This window comes from Pseudochaenichthys georgianus, chromosome 5 (genome assembly GCF_902827115.2).
Source record: "Pseudochaenichthys georgianus chromosome 5, fPseGeo1.2, whole genome shotgun sequence".
NCBI lineage: Eukaryota > Metazoa > Chordata > Actinopteri > Perciformes > Channichthyidae > Pseudochaenichthys > Pseudochaenichthys georgianus.
In genome coordinates this window covers 15,802,958-15,829,959 of record NC_047507.1, presented here as the reverse complement: position 1 = coordinate 15,829,959, position 27,002 = coordinate 15,802,958, and the positions used below count along the sequence as shown (strand labels likewise).

Sequence of the window (27,002 nt, the reverse complement as noted above, 5' to 3'; positions counted from 1 at the left end):
GAAAATGTCCGTATAGGGCGCACACACGGAGCTGTTTGACCCCCCAGAGAGTGGCGTATGCATTTCTATCCACCTTGGGACCTGTTGTCGTTTCCTCAGTCGTTTAGTGCCATATTCGGTCGTCCTCGTGTGGCCGAACGGTCTATATGACACTAAACAGTAACGCAAATGACCGAATTCGTCCTCGTGGGGCCGCAGCCTAAAAGTAATGAATGGGTGGAAATGATGATGCATTTGAGTACCATGCTTGCCACTGGTGTAGGTGGGAGCTATATTATCCTAGCACTACAGCTATTTTCTGACTCGTAAAACCTGATGTTCTGAATTTCTACCTTCATCAAGTTCTTCATTGATATGATATCCCATTGATTTTCAAACCCAGTTCTAAGCTGAGCTACTGAACAGCATGGCATGAATATGTGAACATTTCCTCTGAGAAACAATGAGAACGGGTTGGATGGGAGTGTTTGTTCTTCTGAGCATTGTTGTCCACAGCTGAAACACGGCTACATAGTATGCAATATTAGTAATATATGGATTATTTTTGTTGATAACCAAATAAATGGATAATAGTAAGATGAATAATACAGTACTTGGGTGGGCCAAATATAAGCTTTATGGACACAGATTTGATCCTGTTTGGTAAATAAAACGTCCATCTTAGACTGACATTCGTGTCTCTCTCTCCCGTCCAGAGGCCCTGATTGGTGATAAAGTGTAGCCTGTGGTCCCGGTGAAAGAACACCACCCCCGGCAGGCTGGCCACGCCCCCTCCCTCCTGCCTCCATGTATCCTGAATCTACCACAGACTCCCCCGCTCGCCTCTCCCTCCGACAGACTGGCTCCCCGGGCATGATCTACAGGTGAGTAAATGGGCGGGTTTTATTTACAAAGACACAACATGTTTTATAAAATTGCATGTATGTCCATTGGCCAGTTACTAAGGATGTATCAATTAACAAACTATTTTAATCAACATTTTAATTTAAAATGTCACCAATTATTGTTTTAAAGTAGTTCATTTAATAATTAAATCTGTTACTTTAGAATACACCTTCCCAAGGTGCTTGCTTGGTAAATGCAAACAGTAGTAAGCATTCTCCATACTGTGCAAACGTAGACAAATGTAGGTGTGTTCAATGTCTTGTCTCCATCAACTAAATCCTTACTGTGATCATAGATATTTATATTACATTTCTATAAGGCCCGCAATAATAATAATAATACATTTGCAACCACCAATGATTACACAATCTATCTTTGTAAATAACTCATACCCAGGCACATGTGTTTGGATCCATATTTAGGAAATTGTGATTCTTTTTTGAACATGTTCATTTGTGGAGGTTTACCTATTTTCCCCTAACATCAACATTACCCTAATAAAGACAGAAACCATCTTTTTGTGTATATACATTAAGGACAACAAAAGTACTTGCAGTCACTAAGTGCAAAAGTAAGTCTGAAACATGTCCAGAAATGAAAACGTAGGACAAACCACACAGGGCATCTGCAGACATATTGCAGCATATTTCATTTTCATTTGTCTCAATAGCGTTATATTTAACCTGCAGAAACAGCACGTCCATTCCTTATGTAGAGACTACCCTGCACTCTAAGGTTGCACCAGCATGTGGTGCCAATGACCCATCATCTCAAAAAGCATCTGTTCCACTCTTCTTCTTCAAGCAGCTTTATGGCAGTGTTTCATATTACCTGCACTCCAGCCAGATGGGCTGCAGGGACATCTATCGGTTTGGTGATACTTACCTTTGACAGCTATTGCTCTCACAATAACACATCTTGGCATAACATCTGATTTGCTTTCACTTGATGTGATGTGAGACATAAAGAGAAAGTATTTTCCCTTTGCTAGCTTACACCAACTACTTTTACCTGGTTTTTAAAGTTTTCTTAGCTCTTTTTAAAGGTAACAAACGTCAAAACGTGTTAAGTGTAGCTGGCTTTGTGATGGTGAACTTGTATTTGTTGTAGAGCCGCCCCATAAAGCCTGGCTAACACAAAGAGCATAGAAATCCTGTCAAATATTGATAGTGACAGTTATTAAATTATATTTGTTGTAAGTATTACGTCGGATATATAGCATTTTTTTCTGTTTTGATGGTTGGTTCAACATTTGGGATTTTGTATTTGTGTGTTTATTTCATTAAAACCTAAATGTTATAATGCACATGTCTCTACAAACATATGTTGAGGTAAGCACTCCATATGAAAGACAACAGGAATGGGTTATCAATGATGATTGCTTGTCAAAACACAATAGCTTTCTTTCAAGGACAAGGAAATGGTCAGTGTGTTTGAAAAGAAACCTCTTGTACTGAAGGAACTCAAAGATAACAACTTTACACACTTCAGAGACTGAATGGACTGCTGGCTTGCTCTTGTCTGTAACTTAGAGCCAAGCTAAACTTGAAAAGACACAATCATCTAATGTATATATATATATACAGTATACAATGATTGCTTATCTATTGTACATTATTCTCATTTGATTAGAGTATAAGTGATATATCCAGGTGGATGTAGAAATAGAGTGGTCCAGCGATGACATATTTTTGTAAGCCGACCAAGAAGCTTAAATTGCAAGGGCTTCCTTAGACAAAAATACATTAAACATTAGGGTATTTACTGACGTGTTTTATGTCAAATCTTGACCATTTCTTAAGTTTGTGTAAACAATAGACCTTTAATAAGAGATCGATCAAACAACACGTTAAAACAATCTTTTTGAGATGAGCGAAATGCTAACTAACTTCTGGGTTATAGGACTCATTCCTGCACCACTTTTGTCTTCAGGTTCAATGCACTTCAATAACCTGTTTTATTAGCACTATGCAGTGATTATGATCTATGGGCATTTGCCCTGACATTTCCTGCAGGTTTTGTGATTTCAATGTGTCTGTGATTTCTAATGCAGAATTTTCTGTTTCCTTGCTTTACTCTCTCACATTTTTTAGCGTCTTTGGCAGTCAACACCTTCCTGTCTGTATCCAATTTTCCCAACTACTAACTTCTTTCTTTTCCTGCTTATATTAATCAAAGCTTTCCTTTTTCCTCCTTTCCCCTAATGTCTTCAGCGCTCGTTATGGCAGCCCCAAACGACAGCTGCAGTTCTACAGGTACCTGTCTGTCTCACTGTTTGTTGTTGCAAAGCGGGGGTTTTCAAGAGAAGGCTTTTGCTTTTTTGGTTTTGTGTGTGTGTGACAAGTGTTTTTTTCTTCCTTATGTGTATGTATTTATAACACTTTGTGTTTTCTGTTTTATTTCACTATAATAACCTTGCTGTGGACACTGTGTGGTTCTGTCATTTAAAACTATACATCCATCAATAACCCTCTGCAGCATAAACAACACTCATCATCTTCTATTTAGCTGGAAATGCATTATCCAGCTTAAACCTGATAGGGGTGATGATGGATTGTGTTGCAAGGTTGCTCGCAAAAACCTCTGAATCAACAATAACTGTCTCGTTTTAATGTTATGTCTTGTTTTTTTTCACAATTTCTTTGTTGCAATGAAACTTGAGACACCGTGTTCCTGTCAAACTGCAACTTGTGACCAAGAAACTCCTTACAGAACTGATTTCTAGACACTTTTTCTTCTACCTCGGCATGATTAGGCAGATAGTCATTTCCTTCAATAATAATTGCTATATGAAACTATAAACCTTTTGGACCTCAAGGGAGTTGAACCGGATCCGCCAGTGTGCGAGATGAGACGATGTTAGAGTACGGCTGCTGTACTCACTCCTGCTGTAGTGTGGCTTTTAGATGGTCAGTCTTTCTGCTGCTTAAAGTAGGATCATGTTTTATGCTCTGATATCAGGCCTTATACTGCTGATCCAGTTATAAAAACCCCTGACTGTGTGGATGTGCCTGTAATGAGCTCACTATCGGATTTTTCTCTTGGCGCCTTGCACATTTCTGGCCTTTTAGAGTGCAAACCGTCCCACTAGCTGCTCCCCTGGCCTACTGTGTATGAGGGGGGTCGATTAAGACCCCTTTCTCCACCCATCTCATCAACCTGACTGGCTGATGCTGGGAACAGAACCTTTTTATCCTTTTCAGTCATCTCAACAATGTATCACACAATTTGTATAATGGCTACTACACTTGGTGCTACACACCAGGATGCAAAGGAAGTCTGAAAGTAGCCTAGTTAAAGTCTACAATCTTCTACCCCACCTCATCTTAGTGATAATTAATATTTATTTTCATCTGTTTTTCTGAATGATCAAGCATGAGATGTAGATCTGTACTGTTATACGTGATCTATTAAGAGCCAGTTTGGGTTTGTTTTTATTATTCTGTATTAAGAATGGTTTTAGTAAAGTATTTCCGTCACTGGCTATCGTAAAACCATTTGATAGTTTTCAGTGGACTGAGTGCTTTACAATGGTGAAGGTAGTTGACTTCTAACCTCTCCATGTCCCATGTGTATGGCTTAGGGAAAAATACTTAATGTACTGAAAAAAAGAAGAAAAAAACATACTTTAACGCATCCCAAGTGTCATAGGATTATGTGTAACTTAGAGATGTTATGGCTCGTAATTCAACATTTTGAGCTAGCTGATTTTGGTTTTAAAAAACATTTGAAGGGTGGTAAGGTCTCAACTATGAAAGCCACATTTTCACTTGTAGAACTGATAAATTGATTTCAAGAAAAACATGGTTTTACTAAATGGAGAATAACCAACATTTAGGAAGTTTAAATATTGTTTTCTCAGTAGCATCACTCGTCATATATCAAAATAGCTCACCAGACGGTAGTCTTGACAAGTCTAAAAAAGCAATAAGTGTAGTTTTCTGTAAAAACAAATAAGGCATTCATAGGTATCAAAGGAAGATCTATGCCTTACTAGTTTATTTTGTCATTATGAAAGTGAAACAGGATTTAAATGGCATTCCATGTTGTACCTAAGTACCTTTTTATATGTACAGTCTACGGTGATTACACAGCACCAAAAGTATGCAGCTGAAGGCAGATGATGTGCTTTTAGTGTATCTGTTGAGATATTGATATGGAGTACTTATTACTGACAAATGTGTCTGAAGTCAGTGGCTATTATTGTACTATAATTGTATACACTTATATATAAATTATACAGATACACATTAGTGTCCATTAGTGTAAATTGTCAGAGATGACGTTCATCTCAGAACATTGGAATGCATTTCTCTGTGTAACTAATGAGGCCAGTAGAAAGCTTGGTGCCTGAAATGTCTCCGTTGAGTCATTATTACAAGAAAACCTCAGATTCTGACCTTGACCTGAACACAATACTGTGATGTGGAGATGCAGCGAGGCACACTTAACCGGTGGCCATTTCATAATTACTTGTTTAGAGAGAACTTGAACATTATCGGTGTTTATTTGTTCTTGTTGTCTGTGTGTATGTAGTAGTATATGTGTGTGTGTGTTTCATGTGCGCACAACACATTATTGTCCAGCTCTTAGTATTCTTTCCTGTGGAACAACAATCAGAGGCTTTTAGTGCAAAAGCTCTGGTGAATAATTCAAGGCTGATATTATTTGCTGCGGTTGGCAGAAACAAGACGGGCCACTAAACGACATAAATGGATTTCTTCCACGAGATCTCCCAGGGAGGGGAGGTGGAGAGGTGTTGCTTGTGGCGCTAGAGTATGGTCCAAGTGGTCAGGGGAGGGAAAGAGATGCACTCTCTGAATCACTAATTGCTTTAGACGTTTCCTAGTAAGACACTCCCAGTTTGGGTGGACCCGCTCCATCTCTGTCTGCAGTGTGTGTTTATAAGATCAGTCTGCCACCCGCAACCTCGCTCATGAGCCGACCCGCAAGAAATCGGGTGAGTTTGAGGAGAGATTGGCTTTCATGACCACACAAGAAGAGCGTTTGCGTGAGTTTTGTGTGTAAGGGGTTGGCAGAGTGATGTGGATGCATGCTGCCTCGCTTGAAGTCTCCTCCTTTATTTGGATCTTCTGTCTCTGAGTGAGGAAACCAGCTGTTCGGGAAATAAATTGAGAATTTGTTGGAGAGATCGAAGTCATGTCGTGTTGGTGTCAAAGGTTTGACAATCTTTTCTTCTTCCATGTTGGAATTCCAAACTGATGTTTTTGGAGGGTCTCTGGAGTCTGTATTCTGTAGTAGATGTGTTAGATTTATTATTGGTTAAGTATCACCTAAAGACATAGCTTTATGTTCGTTTTGTGGTAAAAGTGTACCGTTTTGTACAGAGGCAAAGAAAGTGATGATTAAGATTTGTTGACTTTTAAACAATTAGTCAAGCTGAGTTGATGGTATGCTTCAAACCTGCAGTGAAATATAACCTCCTCATTCTCCGGTTGCTATAAAGGTAGTTACTCTGTATCTACAACAAGTATTGTTGATGGCAGAGATTATAAAATACATTCCATTTCAAATGTAATGTTTATTTGGATTGGCATATAGAAAATCCTTGTCTTTTGTTAATATTTACCGAATCATTTGGCTATAATCACTAAATCATGACTATAGGATGCTTAATATATCTAAGAAAGAGATGTTCCTGGAATTTAGACTAAGCATTTGTTTGAAAAGTGTTTTTGTTGCTGGTAAAATGTTTTCAAGCTCCTACTACAATTCTTTATACATTAATACAATTGTGTCTACAATCTATATTTGAATAGACGTCGTATTAAGAGTATATGGGTGCTAAATTACAAATCATCTGGAGTTTAAAGTATTATAATATTAATAATGTATTATATACAATTTCAGTCTCAGCGTTATACAGCACATTGCCTTCACTGAGAAAGCAGCTATGTTGCACTCAGCATTAAGTCCCTTCTTGTATTGATGGTGAACCTGTCTCAGTGCTGCCCTCTGTTGATTAAATCAAACACAGCACTCTGTCAATTAGAATCTTAAAGGTATCAAATAACCTGAGCAAAAGTACATTTGTTTTTTAACAGAAGAATGACAAACAAATGGTCAAAAGGAATACTTTTTGAAATGGAAAACGCAGTCGCTTTAGGCTCCCTGAACTCCTGAACCTGAAATGAAGCCCAACTGTAGATTAAAGATCGATGACATCAAAGTGCATATCATGCCGTTGTTTTGGGATTGTTTTAAAGCTTGAGCCAATCTGTTTCTTCCGGTGCAGATAAGCTTGTGTGCCTTTTTGTGGGAGGCACTCAAATTGAATTGTGGACTACCACTCTGGCCCTTGGCTCTTCCTCTAACTCCAGTCAGAATCAGAAGTGAGACCAGGTTGTCCCCTCGTGCTTGGTGCATGTTTGAATGCCTCTTCTTTGCAGATAGCATGTGTCCTCTTAAGTCCTGCTCTTTAATCACCAGCAAGTCACCTGAATGCTCCCTATCAGTGTTACCCTGCCATTGTGTACCTGTGAGGGGAGGGTGGAGCGGGGCTCTGTTGTGCGACTCTGATTACAGGATGCATGCCGTCCCAAGCAGGAAAGCTGTTTTTTTTAGGAGCAGGTGCTATTTCAGGAGGTGGCTGTCCTCTGCGGTCTCCTCACTCCATCTACTTTAATCTTAAGTGCACGGATTGCCTCAGCATCACAAGTTGAAGGAGGTGGGGGGGGGGGAGCATGTTTGCAGGAGGGTATGCGGGTGCCTCTGGGGGGATTCCGGGCCGGAGCAAGTCCAGTTACTGTCCTCCTGAACACCTGCAGATCCCCAAACCGCCAGTGCCAAGCGGGGTTCGAAAAAGCAGCAGCAGCAACAGTGGCAAGATGCTGGCCATGACATACAGCGACAGCATCCGGAGCGGGATCAACCGCTACCACTCGGACCAGGGGCTGAATCAGCCCCCCGCCAAGCCCCCTGACCCTGTTGAGCTGCAAAGAGTCCGGGAACAGAGAGCCGCCGCTCAGATAAAGCACATGGAAGACTTCCTGAAGATGAATGGCCTGGCCCTGGAGGAGTGTGTGTCCTATCAGACAGGCATGAAATACAGGTAAGAGAGGGGCAGAGCTGGACAGGGACTCGGATACAGCAGAGACCTCATCAGAGGTGGGGTCCGAGAACCAGCAGCTTTCTTAGTAGATACTTCTACTGAACAGGTGTTTTTGTTGAGTTGGCCTCAAATATTACTATTTTGTTCCTCGGCTGTTTTTTGAATACATGATGCTGTCATCAGGCAGTCAGAAGATCAGGCTCATCCGTCTCGTTGTCAATGTCATTACAGTCTTGCTCTGTCCTCTAGTCAGACTGCTCTCTTGCAAAGGTACTGGGGCTGAGGTTTTATTTTAATCATCTAGGTCGTTGGGAAGGACAGAGGGCTCCTTAAGGAGTTACCTGGCCCCTTAAAATCTCACTCAGACTGACTTTCCTGTTTCCCCTTAATCTTGAGGTTACTCTTCCTGATTTTCTGGTTTCTAAATTCAATGTAGGATTTTAAATATTGTTTTTTGGGTTGAAAAGATTCAGCCATTTCTTAAGATAAATAGAAAATTACAATTCCATTCCCACAATTCCACTTCTAATGCTTCAAAGTGTATTAAAGACAAGGCTATTGTTCTTGGCTCATTTCATATAGTTGTGTTGGAGATAAATAGCTTTCATAGACATACGTATATTATATGTATGACTTATTTATTAAACTTGTCAGTATGCCAAGCTTTTGTTCATAAGTCAAAACTATATCTGAAAAGATTACTTATAGATGCACTAATAATAAGTATGGAATGAATGCACCATCCAGGCAAAATGCTTATTGTTACAGATAGGAGATACAATTAGATACCTATGCTCAATTTGTCTGTGTTATCAACACAACGACAGCAAACCAAACATCTTCATTTACGGACTTTTTCTTTTCCAAGGATGAGGTCGCGCAGCAGGCTGAGCGGCTGTTGTGTTGTCATTGTTGTGGACATGGATAGCCTTCGTCACACACAGGCATGGCTGCTGCTGTTGTTTTTGACTCAGACCATTGACCAGAATGCAGGTATAGCTGGCTGCTGTTACCAAGTCTGGGGTGTCTTGAGTTTTGCAGTCGTCTACAGGCAGTGTTGTGTGTCACCCCCATGCAAGCATGTTTACTCGACCGTAGTTGCCTCCCTGTTGTGTCATGCTCAATCACTTGCCCATGACGGGCTTGGGTGCAGGTTTGCGAGCACGCATTTAGAACGCTTACTATTTCAAAGAACATACCTCAAAAAAAGAGCCTCCTACAGTAACCATTAACACTGGTTGCTTCAATAATACTAGAGCTAAGTATCAGCATCGTTTTGTTTTCCTATTTTATCTCGTAGATGTATTAAACAATATTAGAGTGATTTCTCTCTTTTCTTTGCATTGTATTTAACCATTAATATTTGTTTAACATCAGAATAGTAGCTCATCCAACAAAGTGAGTCCTCCCAGGATCTGCTGTTTTGTTGTACCGTAACCGCCTGCAATTCTGTAATTAGTGCTGCAATGGAAGTACATGCGACCTCTGACACAAACTCATCATTATTTCAGGAGTGAGGCAGGCCAGCTTTGCTCCTAAGCTAATTGCCATCTCTTTTTCCAACAAACAAAAGCAAAATGGTTATTTTCAATGAATTTCCCTTAAATATGAATCCCCATTTCTTATTTAGCCTTAGTTATTATAGTTTATTCATAAGTATTGTCTGTTTTTTGGAAAGATACTGATGAGGTGTGGTGCTCGCCATAGCCACTCATTCGCAGACCCCATGCTCATAGAGACACACACTGAGTTTCTGAATGGGAGTCTCCCTTCCTGGAAAATAATGATATACTATACAGAGAACCATGTAAAAAACAACATGAAGGCCCATATTTGAGCAAGTGGTCATTTTTTATACTTAGGTTATTTAGGATGGCACTAGAGTGCTTGCACATGCATTTGTTTGATCTGTTCTCCTTACCAAGCGTAAATATATTGTTCTACTTTAGTCATTGTCTTGAGTCATCTCCTTTCATCACAAGTTAACCTTCTCACAGATATCTATCAGAGTTTAATTATTGTCTTCCTCTTGTTTTTAACACTGCCTTGCTCACCACTCTGCGCACTTACACATGGCACTTTTCTGGCAGACCTTTGGTGAGATATTAGTTTGCACCACTAGAAAAGCTCTAAATGGGTATAATAGACACTACTTTCACAAGACATGATTCATATTATCTTATCTAATACTCATATACTAATGTGTCTGAGTAATGATATTCCTGATCATGTGGTTTAAAGGTGGTAATTATTATTTAATTCAAATTAAGTAAAAGGATTGCCCTACTTCCATCATGTCTTTTGAAACTAAACACTCCCACTCTGCAGGTCCATTTAGAGACCAGAACACTTTCCATAGTGTCCATGAGGTGCGGCTGAAAGAGCCAGCTTCAGTTCAGCTAGGCGAGACAGGAAGCCTTGTGTCTCCTAGAGGAACTATATGGAGGTTGACAGGAGAAGTATACATTTCTGGAGTGACTTAACACCAATGGACATGATAATGACCTCCACTAAGATGTTCATATTTGCGATCCCGCTCTCCACCAAAACTGTTCTTAATGTACATTATGCCTCTTCAATTATGACAAGCCTTGGGGTTCACAGATGGACACATTCTCTCCCAAAAAGAGTTTTATGTAATGAAATATACCGTAAAGATTGAGAAATGTTGTTGATGCCATTGATCAGACACATAGTCAGTTATTTGCAGTAAAGCATGATTTAGTCGTGGTAAGGCCACTAGGGGGCAGAAACACATTAAAAAAGCAGACAGGCACAGTCAGCTGCACGTCACAGGCTCAGCAGTCCATCCATCCATCCATCCATCCATCTTCTCCCGCTTATCCGTGGTCGGGTCGCGGGGGTAGCAGTTCCAGCAGAGAGCCCCAAACTTTCTTTTCCCTGGCCACATCAACCAGCTCTGACTGGGGGATCCCAAGGCGCTCCCAGGCCAGCGAAGAGATATAATCCCTCCACCTGGTCCTAGGTCTACCCCTTGGTCTCTTCCCAGCTGGACGTGCCTGGAACACCTCCCTAGGGAGGCGCCCAGGTGGCATCCTAACTAGGTGCCCGAACCACCTCAACTGGCTTCTTTCGACGCGAAGGAGGAGCGGCTCAACTCCGAGTCCCTCCCGGATGACCGAACTTCTCACCTTATCCCTAAGGGAGACACCAGCCACCCGGCGGAGGAAACCCATCTCGGCCGCTTGTATCCGCGATCTCGTTCTTTCGGTCATGACCCATCCTTCATGACCATAGGTGAGGGTAGGAACGAAAATGGCCTGGTAGACAGAGAGCTTTGCCTTCCGGCTCAGCTCCCTTTTCGTCACAACGGTGCGGTAAAGCGACTGCAGTACCGCTCCCGCTGCTCCGATTCTCCGGCCCATCTCACGCTCCATTGTTCCCTCACTCGAGAACAAGACCCCGAGATACTTGAACTCCTTCACTTGGGGTAAGGACTCATTCCCTACTTGGAGTGGACAGTCCATCGGTTTCCTGCTGAGAACCATGGCCTCAGATTTGGAGGTGCTGATCCTCATCCCAGCCGCTTCACACTCGGTTGCGACCCGATCCAGTGAGTGCTGAAGGTCGCAGACCGATGAAGCCATTAGAACCACATCATCTGCAAAAAGCAGTGGTGCAATCCTTAGTCCACCGAACTGCAGACCCCCTCCCCCACGACTACGCCTCGAAATCCGATCCATGTATATTACAAACAGGATTGGTGACAAAGCGCAGCCCTGGTGGAGGCCAACCCTCACCGGAAATGGGTCCGACTTACTGCCGAGGACCCGGACACAGCTCTCGCTTTGGGAGTACAGAGATTGGATGGCCCTGAGTAGAGACCCCCTCACCCCATACTCCCGCAGCACCTCCCACAGTAACTCCCTGGGAACTCGGTCATACGCCTTCTCCAAGTCTACAAAACACATGTAGACCGGATAAGCGTACTCCCAGGCCCCCTCCAGGATCCTTGCGAGAGTAAAAAGCTGATCCATCGTTCCACGACCAGGAGGGAATCTGCATTGTTCCTCCTCAATCTGAGGTTCGACAATCGGCCTGACCCTCCTTTCGAGTACCTTGGAGTAAACTTTCCCAGGGAGGCTGAGTAGTGTGATGCCTCTGTAATTGGCACACACCCTCTGATCCCCCTCAGCAGTCATTGCAGCGAACTCAAGCATTATTTTGGGGGGAAGTGTATTGTGGCTTAATTAATTTAAGGCTACAAAATGCTCAGAATTTTTTCTAACTTTCCTTCATTTTTATTAGGGTTTAACTTGCTGATCATTAAGCCTAAGAATAATTCTTGGCAAATGGGAATGTCTCTTTAGAAAGTTATTTTTAACTTTGATTTCGGACAGCTAACTGTCCGAAATCAAGTAGTTCTAATGACTTAGAAGTAGAAGAAGCAGCCAATGCTCACATTTGGTAAAACGCAACTAAAGAATGACCGACAGTTTTTCTTTAAGACTGAAAGGATTGTCTAACCAAATTGATGGATATTATTCATTTGTTGCTCAATATTTAATCACAATTCAAGCAAACACTGCCAGTAATTCTAACAAACAATACATCTGCTTTTGTCTTTCAGATTTCCTTTACCAAACAAAACAAAAAGTATTGCATCAAACACATAGTTAAACTTTGAACATCTCTGTTAAGCAACCTGAAGCTGATATATCCTCAACTAGCAGAATGCACGTTACCATGTCATATTCCTTAATAACAGCTGATCTCCACTAGACGGTGCCAATGTTCCACTTTAACAACTCGTACACTTTCCAAATGCCTCCCACTGCACTCGGTGCCATAACGTTTTCACTGAGCACAGCGAGTGCAGCACTCTTTGCACTCCTACACTGCTGGCATCACTAATATGAATCATTTTCTATTGAGCTTAGCCTGCTATTATAACTAGTCCAAAAGATGACTAAAAGCATGTGAAATAGTAGCCCTGTCACTGGGTGGTAGCATGAAGGATTGTCTGTCGTTTCTTATCTAAGTTGCCTCTGCTTCAAGGCGTCACACAGACTTTCTTTCATAACATCCTACAAGAGACATAAATCGCCACGGAGACACTGTACAATACATCTTTCTCAATCTCGGCAGCCTCTGCAGCATGTGTCAGCCCATGCAACTGTGACATTTTTCTTCAGGCGATCCCCTACTCCAGAGCTAAATTTAGCAGTAGACTGAGTATCCACAGGCTGACCTGCTCATCCATTTTAAACCTAAAGCCCACTGCCTCACAGTTATGCTGCATCCACTGTATGTGAGCTGCAGACGTGTCTGTGCTTCACCTTTGCAGGAGAGGGAGATGATGTTTAGGTATTTGAAGTGATGTTGGATATTAGGTTTCTAGTGGTGACCTCTCCGGTTGCTTTTTGAGCAATGTCTGGCTGGTGAAGTCTGACAGCTTGTCCAAATGTTTCTGGTCAGAAATGTGTGTGGGCATACGAAGGGGGGAACGCTAGGATTTGTTTTGGTTTTTGTTGTATTTGAAATTAAATATTATGTAAGGCATCACAGAAAGATGTCCTCATGATGCCGGTTGAATGTTTAGTACTTAGTTTGTTGATTCCTGAATTGACCATGCGTGTAGTTTGATCTGAAATTATGCCACAGAGGACTGCACTTGAGTTGGTGTTATGGTCATCATTGGTTACTACTGATTCACAATGTTGCAGCTTCTTGATATGTAAGCTGTCTTTACTTTGATGTCGAGATGTATGTCGAGAATTACAGGAATAAACGTTACACAAATTGTAGCCTTGTCATACAAGTAGTTACAGTTTCTTTTATTTGACAAGATGCAGGTCAATTCTTGATAAATAGTTTATCTTTGTAGTGCTGCTCCTTCCAGTGATTTCTATAGTTATACTGGACAACACGTGTCTTGTTCTTGCCGTTGCCTTCCTTTAAGAGCATCTTTATAGCTGCACTCTCCTTTATTACACTGCTGAACTTCAGCAGGAAGCACTGTTTGTCTCTCTGACGGATAATTCTGTACACGTATGTTAGCATTGCTCTTCCTCACATGTACTTCTATGCCTTTCTGCATTAACCATGTTGCTTTTTTTTTGTCTGGAAGAGTGTGTGTCTGGAAGAGTGTGTGTCTGCGTGTTAGTGTGTGTCACTGCGCTGCAGGGGGATTGCTCTGTACTTTATGAATACCCAGTAGTGACAGGAGGTAGGAGGCCCGCTCCGCTCTTCTCACACTCAGGCTTTAGAGTTGTGCTGTTGTCGCTTTGGATCCCATAATAGTTTTTACCTAAAAACAATCAAAAAAGGTACATATCTCCTTCACTGTCCAATACCCTCTCTGAATAAATTGTGACATTTTGTTCACATAAAAGTTCTGCTATGGCCAAGTATTTTTCTTTCCTTCTCTATATCAGAATGTTCTGCCTCAGTTTTGAGTTTTTGGGGACTATCTTTCAGTAGCTTTCATGGTAAATGCGGTTAGTGTGTACTTGGCCAGTGTCTGAAGCTGTTGAGCTATTCCATGAAGAAGAACAGTTCACCAAAGCTTTTAGTGCATTTCTGTGGATGTCTGGTCACTGTTGCATATTTAATGCAGAGGGGAAGTTTTCTATTTCATGCTTGACCACCCTTTTAGAAATGCAGCACAAATCAGATCCAGAGTTTGTTTGTTTTCCTGTAAACATAGATTATGTTGAAATATGTAAATTTACCTAATCTTTAGCTGTTTTCATATTTACTTTACTTGCTCAGTTTTTCATTTACACTAAACTATCTTCTTGCTCATGGTACCTTCAGCTATTTCTTTTCTTTATAGTAAACCTTATCACTCTGACTGAATCCAGTTCTTAAAAACTACAATATAATGTCTTACTGTATTGATATTTACTTCAGATCGTTTCTTTGTTGGAGAATTCAGAAGGTTTGAAGTAACTTGACCTCTTAGCATGTTTTGGTCAGCGATTTACCAACAGCAGTCCTCATTATAATTTGTTTTTATATTTGTACAGCTTGAGGCCATGCAGGCCAACATAATCAATAGCTGAGAAACAAATAGGAATCATCTGTTTCATGAGCATACCTTGTGTTGTAGGACCATCACAATTCTATGATCAAATGGCATTTGATTGGCATGTATCGTTATACTGTAAGCCTGTAGGTGGATAAACCTGTAACCTATGTTTACAATTCAAATCACTTCGAGCTACACTTTGTTTTATTATCAGACCTGATACAGAACGGATTGATCCCTGTGATATACCACATATGATTTCAGAAGATCACAAACAAAAACCCACATTTTGATCCTGAATTACTGTTGGAGAAATTGGAGACAATCCACAGCAGAAATACCAGCCGTTTATCTTAACATCTTCGAAGAATGACCTTAGTGTGTATAAATGTAAATAAAGAATTACCATTGCCGTTCCAAGAGCTAGCAACCACATCTTCTGACTGAAATAACCTGCAATACAAAGCATTTCTGCCCAGCGACGCTCCTCTGTGTGAACCTTAGGTATGATAAATGCACACTGTCAGGCAGGAGGATCTTCAGTTCCACAGAACATATGATTCTGCTTCCTCCCTTTCTTTAGATGAATTGGCGCTCCAGAGTTGTTACATCACTGCTGTTTTGTAATGGTCTAATATTTTACCTAAACTCACATTGTGTGTGCATTTCATTGCATACTGTTTCAGATTCATGTTTTCATTCTTAATCATTTATCTGGCTGTAGTGAACCATGACATATACAATTAACATAACTAATATGTTGTTTTTATTGACAATTTGAACTATATATAAAATAACATATCATTTCTGAAAATAGCCAAAGGCAAAGTAACAACTATATTACATAATACCAGGGTTTCCCCGTGTGCTATTTTTGATTACCTCAGCTCTCCCGCTCTGTTAGATGCGTCAGTGCGAACAGCTGAAACTCCCCCTGAGCCCTGCTGTCTGCGGGGAATCTGTCATGTTCACTGGAGAATTATGATTACCGCAGTCGCTGTTCACAGATGTGACCTGCATCTCTTTCCACTCATCTGTTTCCTCGAGAATGACCAGAAAACTGAGGCAGGATTTACTACAGATAAACCTAATTATTATTTTATTACATCTCCTCTTATTTGTTTCTTCTTTGAAACAATGTATTTCCTTCCTATCAGCAAGAGGATGAGTATTTATTTGACTTGTATAACCTATAAGATAACCTACAACAATTGTTTCTGCTTCATTTAGTTACATCCTCGATACAGTGATGAAGGAGTCAGCGGTTAGACATGTTTAGACCAGGCCTCAGGATGCATTAAGCTCCTAGAAAAGCATTCGCACATCTGTCGATCAACACCGTCAATCTGTCTGACCTCGCATCACTTTCCATTAACTCTCCTAAGCCTTTTCACCCCCTCACTTGCGCACACACACACACACACACACACACACACACAAACACACACACACACACACACACACACACACACACACACACACACACACACACACACACACACACACACACACGCACACTCCTCTGCCTAGCCACTCCCATCTCCGGGTTGCTATCCTTTTCACTCGGTTACTCAAATCCTCACTAATGCAGTTCAATTAAACCCTCAGTAAGTGGAAGTTAAACCTCCATTGGACAGCTGGCCAACAGTTACACATGATACAACTGTGGACATCCTCTAAAGCTGCACTAACAATCACTGCCTGTAGCAGTCAACCTTGGCCTTTGGACTCACTTTCTTATGTAAATGGTAAGAGATGTCCACTTAAGAAGGCTGAGCTAAAGTCAGATGAAGCCGTTGAGTATATGTTATTCTATTTACCGGGCTTAAAGGACTCTTTCCTTTACGATATTATCCCTGTTTACTTGCAGATTTCAAGGATTCCCAGAGGGTCCCTGCAGTACTCGCTACAGAGGGCAGTAAACCAGAACATGTTCTATTTGCTAGGACAGATCGGGCCTAGTACCCCACAGCAACTCTGGATGTCAGTCGATAGGCCAATCCCTGCTCGATGGTGGTACCTAGACAGCCCTTAAAATTGTGAACAAAATATTCAAATTTGTAAGCCCCTTCCTCTTTTCAGCACCTAAGGGCGTCTTTGTATTTTGTCTATGCTCACTGTAGGATTGATTCAAAGAGCCAGTGACTATTTTTAGAGCCTGCCGCTGTGGTGTAGGATCATCGTTCATGACGGTGCCCCACAGTACCTCTGTGGTCACAGTTGTTCTGACGCTTTTGTCTATGAAAGTTCAGTAGTTGTCTTTTCCCTCTCGCCACTGAGATGCTAGCTGCAGTATGTGGGCTGTAAGCTGGAAGAGGTCTGCTGTCCAAGCAGAATCTCTCGTCCTGGGGATTCATTATGATACGGCATCATTGATCGCCAACACTCCCTCCCGCTGCAAGCATAACAGGGGAAAAAACGCCAATGATTTTAAGTGTGTTTTTGCAGCTTTTTCTCTAGTATTGGCAGGAAGGAATTGAGTATTGTCAAGAAATACGATACATTTGCTCTTCTCATTTCAGCTGTGCTTTGCTGAATGGTGACTTTTTACCTGAATATCTGTCTCCTGTTGTTCACACACTCCTGACAAATAGTACTGTCCGTGAATTTTACTCCGCTGTAGTCGTGATCACTGAAACATGCATGTTCTGCTGTAGGTCTCCAGCTCTTCTCTCCTCCTCTCCCCCCGCACGCTAAATGAAATGCAGGGCTCTATCAGTGCTCTGCATTCGCTCACACGGATTGAGTGTCTGAGATGGGTTTTAGCAGATCAGGCGCTTAACCAAAGCAAGCAGACGAAGGCCGTGACTCAGGAGGACATTGTGATAGATAGTATGTGGAGTGGGAGGAGATGGATCTATTTTCTTTACATTGAGATTTGTTCAGCAGTGCTATCTAACAACCAGCTGCTGGGGTCCAGCACTAACAATGGGTTCCGATAGGATTATGTGTTTTTCTGCTGTTAAACTGTTTCCTTTGCATTGACATATAAACTAAAAGAACAGTCGTGCATTGGGTTGAGTCACCCTAATGTGCGCACCCCAAACACAATGTCGCTAATTAGCTATTTAACAGCAGACCTCTGAGGCATTATGTAAAGACCAGAGTTTCCTATTTTTAGTTCAGCATCCTTTATGACTGATTTATCTTGTGACTAACAATTCATTTCTAATTTGCTCCAGTAGACTCTGATGAATGAACACAAAGCACCTCATAGTTCAGGCCAGTATTCCCTCAACAATAACCATTGAGAGTGTGCATGAAATACTGAATGAAATTATACATGTTCAGATTGACTTTGCGATCACCCGCAGGCTAGAAAGCCATGTGTTGTCTGCAGTGCAATTTGATGTGTCACGCAAGTGAACACTTCTGTGATGAATTAAACACGGAGGTGATTTATGAAACATGCTTGTCATACAGATAAAAACCTCCCCTTCAGGAATGTCAAGACTGCGCCGCATGAGTGTTGTTAAGAGGGCAAATGTTAAGCAAGGTCGCAGGTTTCTAACATAGACTGATTATGAGTGGACACAGTCAGCATGATGTCACCAACTGTGGACAACTGCTTTAAAGCCTCAGGTTTGGCATTTTGGGTCTTCACCATCATGTTTTCTTTAAAACCAAAAGTCACACTAGAGGGTCTAGTACAACAACAAGAACAAGACCTTTTTTTGGCCAGCTAAATGTTACAGTTAATTTTGAATAACTGTAAGCACATTGTGAAGACGTTGACGTTCTGGGACGAAAGTGCTAAACGCACCAAAAAGGGGCAACACTGTGGTAGTGACCTGTCAATCATAGGGTAGTCATGCCCCAAATAATATGCTGTATTAAAAAAACATTGTGCTGAATCGAAGAACACTTGAAATGTGCAATTCAGACAATAAACTCATTAGGTAAATCTAGAAGTTGTCATTTTTTTCATAGACTTCTATTCTAACAGACTTTTTTTGCAACCAGTGGAGTCCCCCCCCCCCCTGCTGGCAGTTAGAAAGAATGCAAGTTTAAAGCATCATGCAGTGGTAAACTGTCAGTCATCTTTAATCATCACCTCTTCTGTTCATCTAGTCTTTCCCCCCCGAGCTATGGTCAAGGGGAAATGAAATGCATGCTGTCAATCTAAAGAAAGTTGGCAGATGTGCCTGCTGTGATCTTTTTAAATCGTAGCATGTGTGACGGACATGGTTTATTGGATTTAGCAGGTTTTTTATTTGCTCACTCTGTTGGCGTATTTTCTAGGCAGTTCATATAGCTCCTGATGTATTGGTGCATGTGGTGTTATACCATTTTCAATTTGATATATTTTAGAGGATTGTTGAAGTGAAGATTATGAACACAGTCTGTTGCAATGTGGTTTGCATCTAGTGATGAGAGTCAGTCAGCTGAGGAAAATGCCAGAAAGAGCGATATGTGAAAAACGGTTGTTCTATTGATTCATTTTGGTGATGGATCACGAGTCTGTCGGATGATGCGTGCTTGTATTGATTACTGTACCTTGCGTTGCACAACAATCAATAGATGTGTAGCTTTTCAGGTGCAGATAAATCAAGGGTCAACAAAGGATTGACATGGTTTAGTAATGACAAGAAATCAGTCGTCTAGTTGAGTAGCGGTGGAAAGCTGTGGCGTTGTAGTTGAAGCGTTAACAATAAACTTTAAGACGAAGGTTGTATGCAAATAAATATAATTTATTAAATCCCATTGCTTGAATATTTGAAGGCGTGCCAAGGCTGGAGATTTGTTCAGCTAGCTTGGGCTGTTTCTCAGGGTTATTATCTGGACTTAGCGTGGATCATAAGCCTGATGCTGTGTGTCTGCCTCCTCAGCTGCTGTCCCTGGCCCCGCCCACTTCTCAGTAACTTCCCTATGTCACGACTCCTGGGGGCCCGGGCACAGAGCTCAGTGGATCGCTGCATCACGTTTCCACTGTGCTGGCACTAAGCGCATGGACCCTGTAGGGTAAAAGTCTGCCAGGTCAGACTGCTCTCATGCTCAACTGCTTTGTTGGAATTAGCAGAGAGCAAATGGCATCAGCCCCAAAATGTGTTGCTTATCACCCTGACCCAAAGGGCAGGACATAACCCTGAAAAGGTGAGGAGACCCCATTCATCTCGCCCATATGTTGCTTTGGCTGCCGCCGTTGAGACTGATACGCAGACGCATTCCCTCCAGCGCTGGTTCAGAGCATAACAAAAAAAAGTCTGGAGCTTGGCTTCTCTGCTCCCTGCACACAATAAGGAATTTAAATCAGATGTCGGTTGGATTAAAACACCTTTCCTCTCAGGGTTGTATTTAAGTCCAGGAGACCAAAGGTCATAGCTCCAAGAATAGAGCTGTCTGTTAGCAACAGCTTTCTCACTTGATTCCTATGATGGAGGTGTCTTTTTCTTTTCTTCTTTACTATACATGTCTGCTTCTGATGGCATCTCCTTTAATCAATCAATCAATCAATCAATCAATCAATCAATGTTTATTTATATAGCCCAATATCACAAATGTTACATTTGTCTCAGTGGTCTTCACAGTGTGTACAGAATATCAGTATGACAATACGACACCCTCTGTCCGTAGACCCTCACATCGTACAAGGAAAAACTTCCAAAGAAAACCCAGTTTAAAGGGAAAAATGCGAGAAACCTCAGGGAGAGCAGCAGAGGAGGGATCCCTCTCCCAGGACGGACAGACGTGCAATAGATGCCGTGTGTAAATTGAAAAGATGACCTCCTTGGCACACACTCTGGTCCACACAGATAAGCGTCAGTATTATATTCCTAGGAGCGTGTGTCTAATCTACTGTCTCTTCAATCTGGAGCCACTGTTGCATTAAGTCCAATTACTATACTGTGGTGTTTACTTTCAACCCTTCAACCATTATATTTGTACTACAGTACACAGCTCTCATAATAATGCTGCTGATGACAAACAAAATCATACTGTATATCCTACAACCTTTTATTTATGTCTTTGGTCAGTTGAAGAATATGCAAGAATGAGTCATTTCTTTGAATCACTTCCAAGTAATGAAGCAGTGAAGACAAACCCAGCGTCTCAGACAGCCCTGCCTTGGACATTTATTGTCACAGATAAAGTTACATAATGAATATTTTATTGGCAGTTGAACATACCCACGTGAGAGCCCACTGTCCTGGGCCATAGGCTATTGCAAAGTCCTGACCAGTGAGCATTTAGCTTCCTCCTTCTTCCTTTGACAGACTAAACTAGAAAGCACACTCCAGGGCAACAGACAGACAAATAAGAGCTCCAAAATGAGTGCTGCTGTAAACACAACAGATTTCAATGCCTTGCTCTCTCACGCTGCTGTAGCTCTCTTCATATCCCTCCCACCACATTCCCTTCCTCTCCCTCTCTCTCGCTCTCCCTCTCTCTCTCTCCTCCCGTCTCTTGCCACTGTGCGGCTTTACGCTGAGCACAAGGCATACAGATGCAAGTTTTACCCAGTCTACAGTCAGAGCTGGCAAGTGAATATGAGGTTGCCCTTTTGCTAACAGGCAGTAGTAGAGGTTAAATATTCAGCAGCCACGCAACTGTCAAGGCGGACTCCGAAGGGGAGATGAAAACCTCCTGGAACTGTGTGTTTGTGTTTTATTTTCTCAATCTCTTTGTGTGGATCCAGTCGTTTCCACTCTTAAAGCTTGGCAGCGAGAGGTGTTATCTCCAGCACTGAGCTCAGCTTTAAAAGGAAATTGCAAGACTCTAATTCTGCCGGTCAGCTCCTGATGAGCCTCTGATTAAAGATAAAGCGAGAGGAGGACACCCGGATGAATCAAGGAAACACTTGCAGAGGGATATTCACACACTGCTTTTCCTGGACTCTATTTTTTGAAGATTTTGATTTTATTTATAGCTTTGTACTGAACCTGCATTTTATGTATCTGCTGTGATTGCACACATGTTCCTCACACCAGCTGAGAGAAATGCTGTAATGTTGTGCTTGATTTGGACTTTCTTTGAGAGGATTCAGCTTTCACCTGATCAGCGTTCCTTTACTGTTTGAATACATTCTGATCTTACCTCCCACCCTTCTGCCGCTCTTTTTTTCTCCTGAACATTGTGCGCTGGTTAGTCACATTAGCGACTGGGCAGACATTTCTAACGGAGGCACAGTGTGTGAGGCTGGACTCGAAATCGTTAGGGGATCCTCAGACTTTGCGCCTCTGGGAGTTTGTCTTACCTGATTTAACCAGAGGAGAGTGTCATTAGAGTTTCCACAATTGGGACGGCCGGCCAAAAGCCAGGATGCAGGTGTCATTAGTGTGCACGGAACACCGCGGGGGAGTCAGCCGCACCACAGAGGAGCGGCTGAACCGCCAGAATGCCAACAGCCCCAACACAGGCACCCGCAGCAAGTTCAGAGCCGTGGCCATGGTGGCCCGCAGCCTGGGACAACTCTCTGTTCAGAGTGTGCCTACCTCCAGCGAGCAAAGCATCAAGACTGGCATGAAGTATAGGTAGGGCATGTCTGATCTGAGACCTTAAAACTTATTTAAAGTATTTTAATGAATCTTAAACTGCAGGATTTTCCTCCCCACTGATAAAGTAAAGTAAGAATAATCAATTATTCTTGGCTCAGGATACAATACAGAGAAGACTATCCCAATTGCAATTGCACAGCAGTTTGTTCTCTCTTACTGCCAAACCGTACCAATTTATGATAGATGACACTAAGTCATTAATTACCCTCCCCAAAATCACCTCAAAAACAACATCTCAAGAGGAGAGATTTGTAGTTTTGTCTGATTTGCACTAAAGTGTTGAGACTTTTATGTGTATGTGATTAAAATTATGTTAGTAGCCATTCATATCTTATCTGTTCAATGCAGGAGTAACAAACACGCACTGTAAACAAAGTACAATACGCTGAATGTGGTCAGCTTTAAAGGGGATACTAGGTAAGTCTCTTAGGTGCAAGAATACTGTCATCATCATAGCACGCCTATTGTGTTTGTTTACCTTATGCTGATAACCCCTTCATTTGTAATCTTTTATAATTGGGTTTATAGTGATCTAATCACTGCAACTCCTTATAGCTGAAATATTAAAATCAGATATATTTCCAAGCAGTGACTCAAAAGCTTAGTTATAACTATTAGAATAATCCTTGTCATATACACGATTTGTCCCCGTCATGCTGTGAACCAAAACACTTCTTGTTAGTATAGTAACATGAAGCTGCATTGACTATTTATCACACGCCTTCAATCATTGCAGATTACTGTTCTATTGTAGTATTTACACTTCTTTTGCTTTCATTACATGGTGCATAAAAGGGTTGATATTTTAGTTATGGTGGACTTTTTATGTGTAGGAACCCCAAGGGATAGGAAGACTAATGACTTTTTTTTGTATCTACTATAGCAGTGGTTCCCAACCTGGGGGGCGCTCCCCCCCAAGGTTGGCGCCATAGATTGCAGGGGGGGGCACCAGGCCTCAGATGATTTGAGGCCAAATATCATATTTAGACTTTTTTTTTTTACATATAATTGTAACGCAATACATGATTGTCACTAAAAGCCTTGTCTCAACATTACAATAAAAAATAATTGATTAATTAATGTTATTAAAAATTCAAGTTAGTAGCTATTAAAGGCATAAAAAGACAGAAATGTATAATTATTTCTTTAATAGAAATGTTTCTTCTGTCCGTAAAGTGTCCAAACCAGGTTTGTCTGGATAAGCGCATTATTAAAACATAGTCATTGTCCATGCCGGTTTCAGTTGGATTATTCGTCACAGTTGCTCCGATCAGATCGATCTCCTCCATTTTGTAGATTATTTACGACTTTTGAATCCACATAAACACAACGGCAAAATCCGGCTTACTTTGAGCATGTGTTTTAAACAGTTTAATCCCTTTGTGAATAGTTTCCACCTGACGCCGTCCTTTCATTTCTTCATACAGCGGGAATCCAAATTAATTAATCCTGAGTCCAATAACCATCAAAGTCACTCCAATAGTGCTCCTTAATTACGCTTTCATCCTCCTTTAACAAAATACTTCACATTCACCCAGTAGCTGTAGCATTTTTTAGACTTTTAAACTTTAATTACCGCTGTTGCGCAACTTCCAACAGGAGTCATTTGGGGGGGCTCTTGGGAAAAAAGGTTGGGAACCCCTGCCTGCACTATAGCATACCATATTCAACATTTAGGGTAAGGTTTTTGCATGATAGCTTTTATAACACAATCTCTTCTATTTCTGTGTTGCTTTACTCTGATCAAATCAGCTTTTACACAGATGAATAAAGAGCATATTATTAAGTGAAATATCTGTAAATGCATAGTGAGGCACTGAGGATAGAGGAGTGAGTGGCACAGTAGCAGGGGACACGGTCTGTAGGCAGCATTGGTGAGAATATGATTGGACATTATTTCTCACCCTGGTGTGCTACAGTACTTTATGATCTCCAGAGAGCTGTTCAAATGCTTCTGTCAGGAATGATTTCTCTCATATTGTCCCACCTGTCACTTAACTGCTCAGACAATAGTTTGGAAAGAAATATTACAAACTCTAACTTAAATACTGATATGCTATACTGTAGCACCATTGCAACCATTGTAGCACACACATTTGTAGTATGTTTTATTTATACTCTTTTCAGTCTATTTTTTAAATAGTGGCTTGATTCTGTTTAAAACACAGAGTAGTAGAGTGTTACAGTGGCAGGCTGCCCTTATAACATTTTGCCATTTACATTTTTTTTGTTTACAGTATTGCCTGTTGATATTGAAATACACATTTTATACTTGAATAATAGTTTTCAAGCAGCAAAATAAGAAAAAATGCAAGCGGATGTCAAATTGTTTTTGGGGGGGTGAAGAAATAGACGGACGCTGACTGAGAAATTAGGAAGAGGCGTTGATTTGAGCGAAGCCATTACCCATCCTCAGTACTGTTGTCTAAGGAAACAGCACAATCCTTTGCATCTGATTTGCTAGAGGCAGCTTGCCATGCTGGCGCACTGTCATTATTGAGGCTAATGATATTGAATGAGTAAAATCATCTTCAGCTCGGGGGGCCAGCGGCTGTTTGTGTTCTTCGCTTCCGCAGTGTAGTCCGAAGTACATAACAGGCTCTCTGTTTGTGAACCCAGCTTGCATCTGATGTAAACTGAAAGTAATGCATGTCTAAATGCAGCGTAAGGCTCAGAGATGCATGCACCGAGGCTACAACATTATGTTTTGTTGTTTTTAAAGAGAAGTGGATGAAAGGGACCGAAAGAGAGATATAAAGGAAAAAAGAAAGGAGCGGAGAGTGCTAAAGTTAATGCTGTGGTAGGCACTCAGCCCAGGAGGAAATGCAGTAGGCTGGAGTGATCTGTGCTCATGTCACTGCGTATCTTTCAAACTACATCTCGGAGTTAAGCTTGCAAACCTTTTACCATGGCCATGTATTTATCTTTTCATCCTTGAGCACAAGGATTCTTTTTCTCCATCAAATTCAGATTTCAGTTCTTCATTTTCCACTTTGACAGCTGAAGAGGTTAGCGGTTTTATAACTGTTCCCCATAAGAATACTGTTAAAGCTTATCCACCCAGCAACTGCCCACGATTATCCACTAATGGCGGTGGGAAATTCAGATCAGCTTCATTACCTTTCCTTGAATGGCATCCTTGAGCTTAAATCCAGTTTTTCAGTCAACATCTCTAAACCAGGGTGCAGGTTAGCTTGGAAGTGACCTCGCTGTCAAGGACGATGACACCATCAAAGTAAACATATTTTCAAGGTAAACGACAGGGCTGCCTCACCGCAGACTGAGCCGTTCTGCAATGTGACACTGGGCCTGCATGACATGACTGGTTAAAATCATCAAGCTTGAATAAGAGCCTGCACCTCCTCCTCCGAGTGATTAAATGGCTTCATTCAGGACTGAATTAATGATGCACACCAAATGGCTTACGATTATGTAAAGCAGTCTTGCTCAGGGGATGGAAAAATATCTGTGGGATTGGGAACGCAGTTCAGGTAGGGTGTCAATCCCGTAAAGCCTTTGCTTTCCGATTATCAGCTCTTCTCTCAAGCAGCCAAACCCAGGCAGGGTCTTGACTAAATGAGTCACTTTTACTCTTAGAGCCACTTTTATTGCTCAGGCGACAAAATCCTGCAAAGTAATGCTGAGGTGAATACGTTTTGATATGCATCACTTTTTGGTTGCACTGCCATTTTTATGCAATGTGCAGACTAAACCTATGAGCTTATAATAAACTGCTGTGGAAAACACTTTGATTCAGTGTTTTTGTCAACGTATTGTTCTCTTTCTCACTTTCAACCCTTCAACACTTCTGCTGTGTTGCACTCAGTATCGTTTACTGCAGTGACCCAAGTTCCCATCAGCAAAAACACGTGGGTTTGCTATCCTGGCTCCAAAATGGTGGAATGAGCTCCCCATTGACATCAGGACGGCAGAAAGCTTACACACCTTCCGGCGCAGACTGAAAACTCATCTCTTTCGACTCCACCTCGAGCGATAGAATTACTAACAAAGAACTGCTAACAGAGCACTTATATACTAATAAAGGACTGGCTTATCTATAGCCAGTTGAGTAGCACTTAAAATACTTGGCTCTATGAAACCTGATGTACTTATATGATTCTGTTTTCTTCAAGGTTGTGTCTTCCTGGTCGAATGTACTTATTGTAAGTCACTTTGGATAAAAGCGTCAGCTAAATGCAATGTAATGTTTACTGCAGTGGTCATGTAAATCAGAGCTGACTCACCTCCTCTCCTGGTGTAAATCCACAAGTAACTCGCCTTAACCCAGACTGTCAGGAGGATTCCTAACATCTCTGGAGGTCCACTTCTAGTGTAAAGTTGACAGTGAATCACAGCCACAGTAAATAGCTACTGGCAGTGTTGTGTAAGCGGATGGCATTTAAATCCCTCCACTGTTTTGTGTGAAGCTGCATTGTGTAAATCACAGAGATATGACGCTACTTATAAGACTGTCTTAACAGTTCGGTTTTATTTAGCGCACCTTAAAGTGACTTGATGTAACAGATGGCAGAATGTATTAAGACTGAAATAGGTG

The 27,002-nt window shown here is 41.5% G+C and overlaps 1 protein-coding gene across 9 annotated transcripts in view; it reads left to right on the top strand.

Annotated features, from left to right (window-relative positions):
* kcnab2a (potassium voltage-gated channel subfamily A regulatory beta subunit 2a) overlaps positions 1-27,002 on the top strand; it is a 93,804-nt gene that overhangs the window by 39,178 nt on the left and 27,624 nt on the right. For 7 of the 9 annotated variants that reach the window (XM_071203112.1, XM_071203111.1, XM_034083851.2 and 4 more), the window contains 2 exons: positions 696-863; positions 3,099-3,140. In XM_071203112.1, coding sequence (XP_071059213.1) covers positions 787-863; positions 3,099-3,140 — 119 coding nt within the window. In that variant the 5' untranslated portion in view covers positions 696-786. Of the gene's footprint in view, positions 1-695; positions 864-3,098; positions 3,141-21,397; positions 22,424-27,002 lie in introns of those variants that run through there. The other 2 variants (XM_071203114.1, XM_034083847.2) reach the window with 2 other exon arrangements.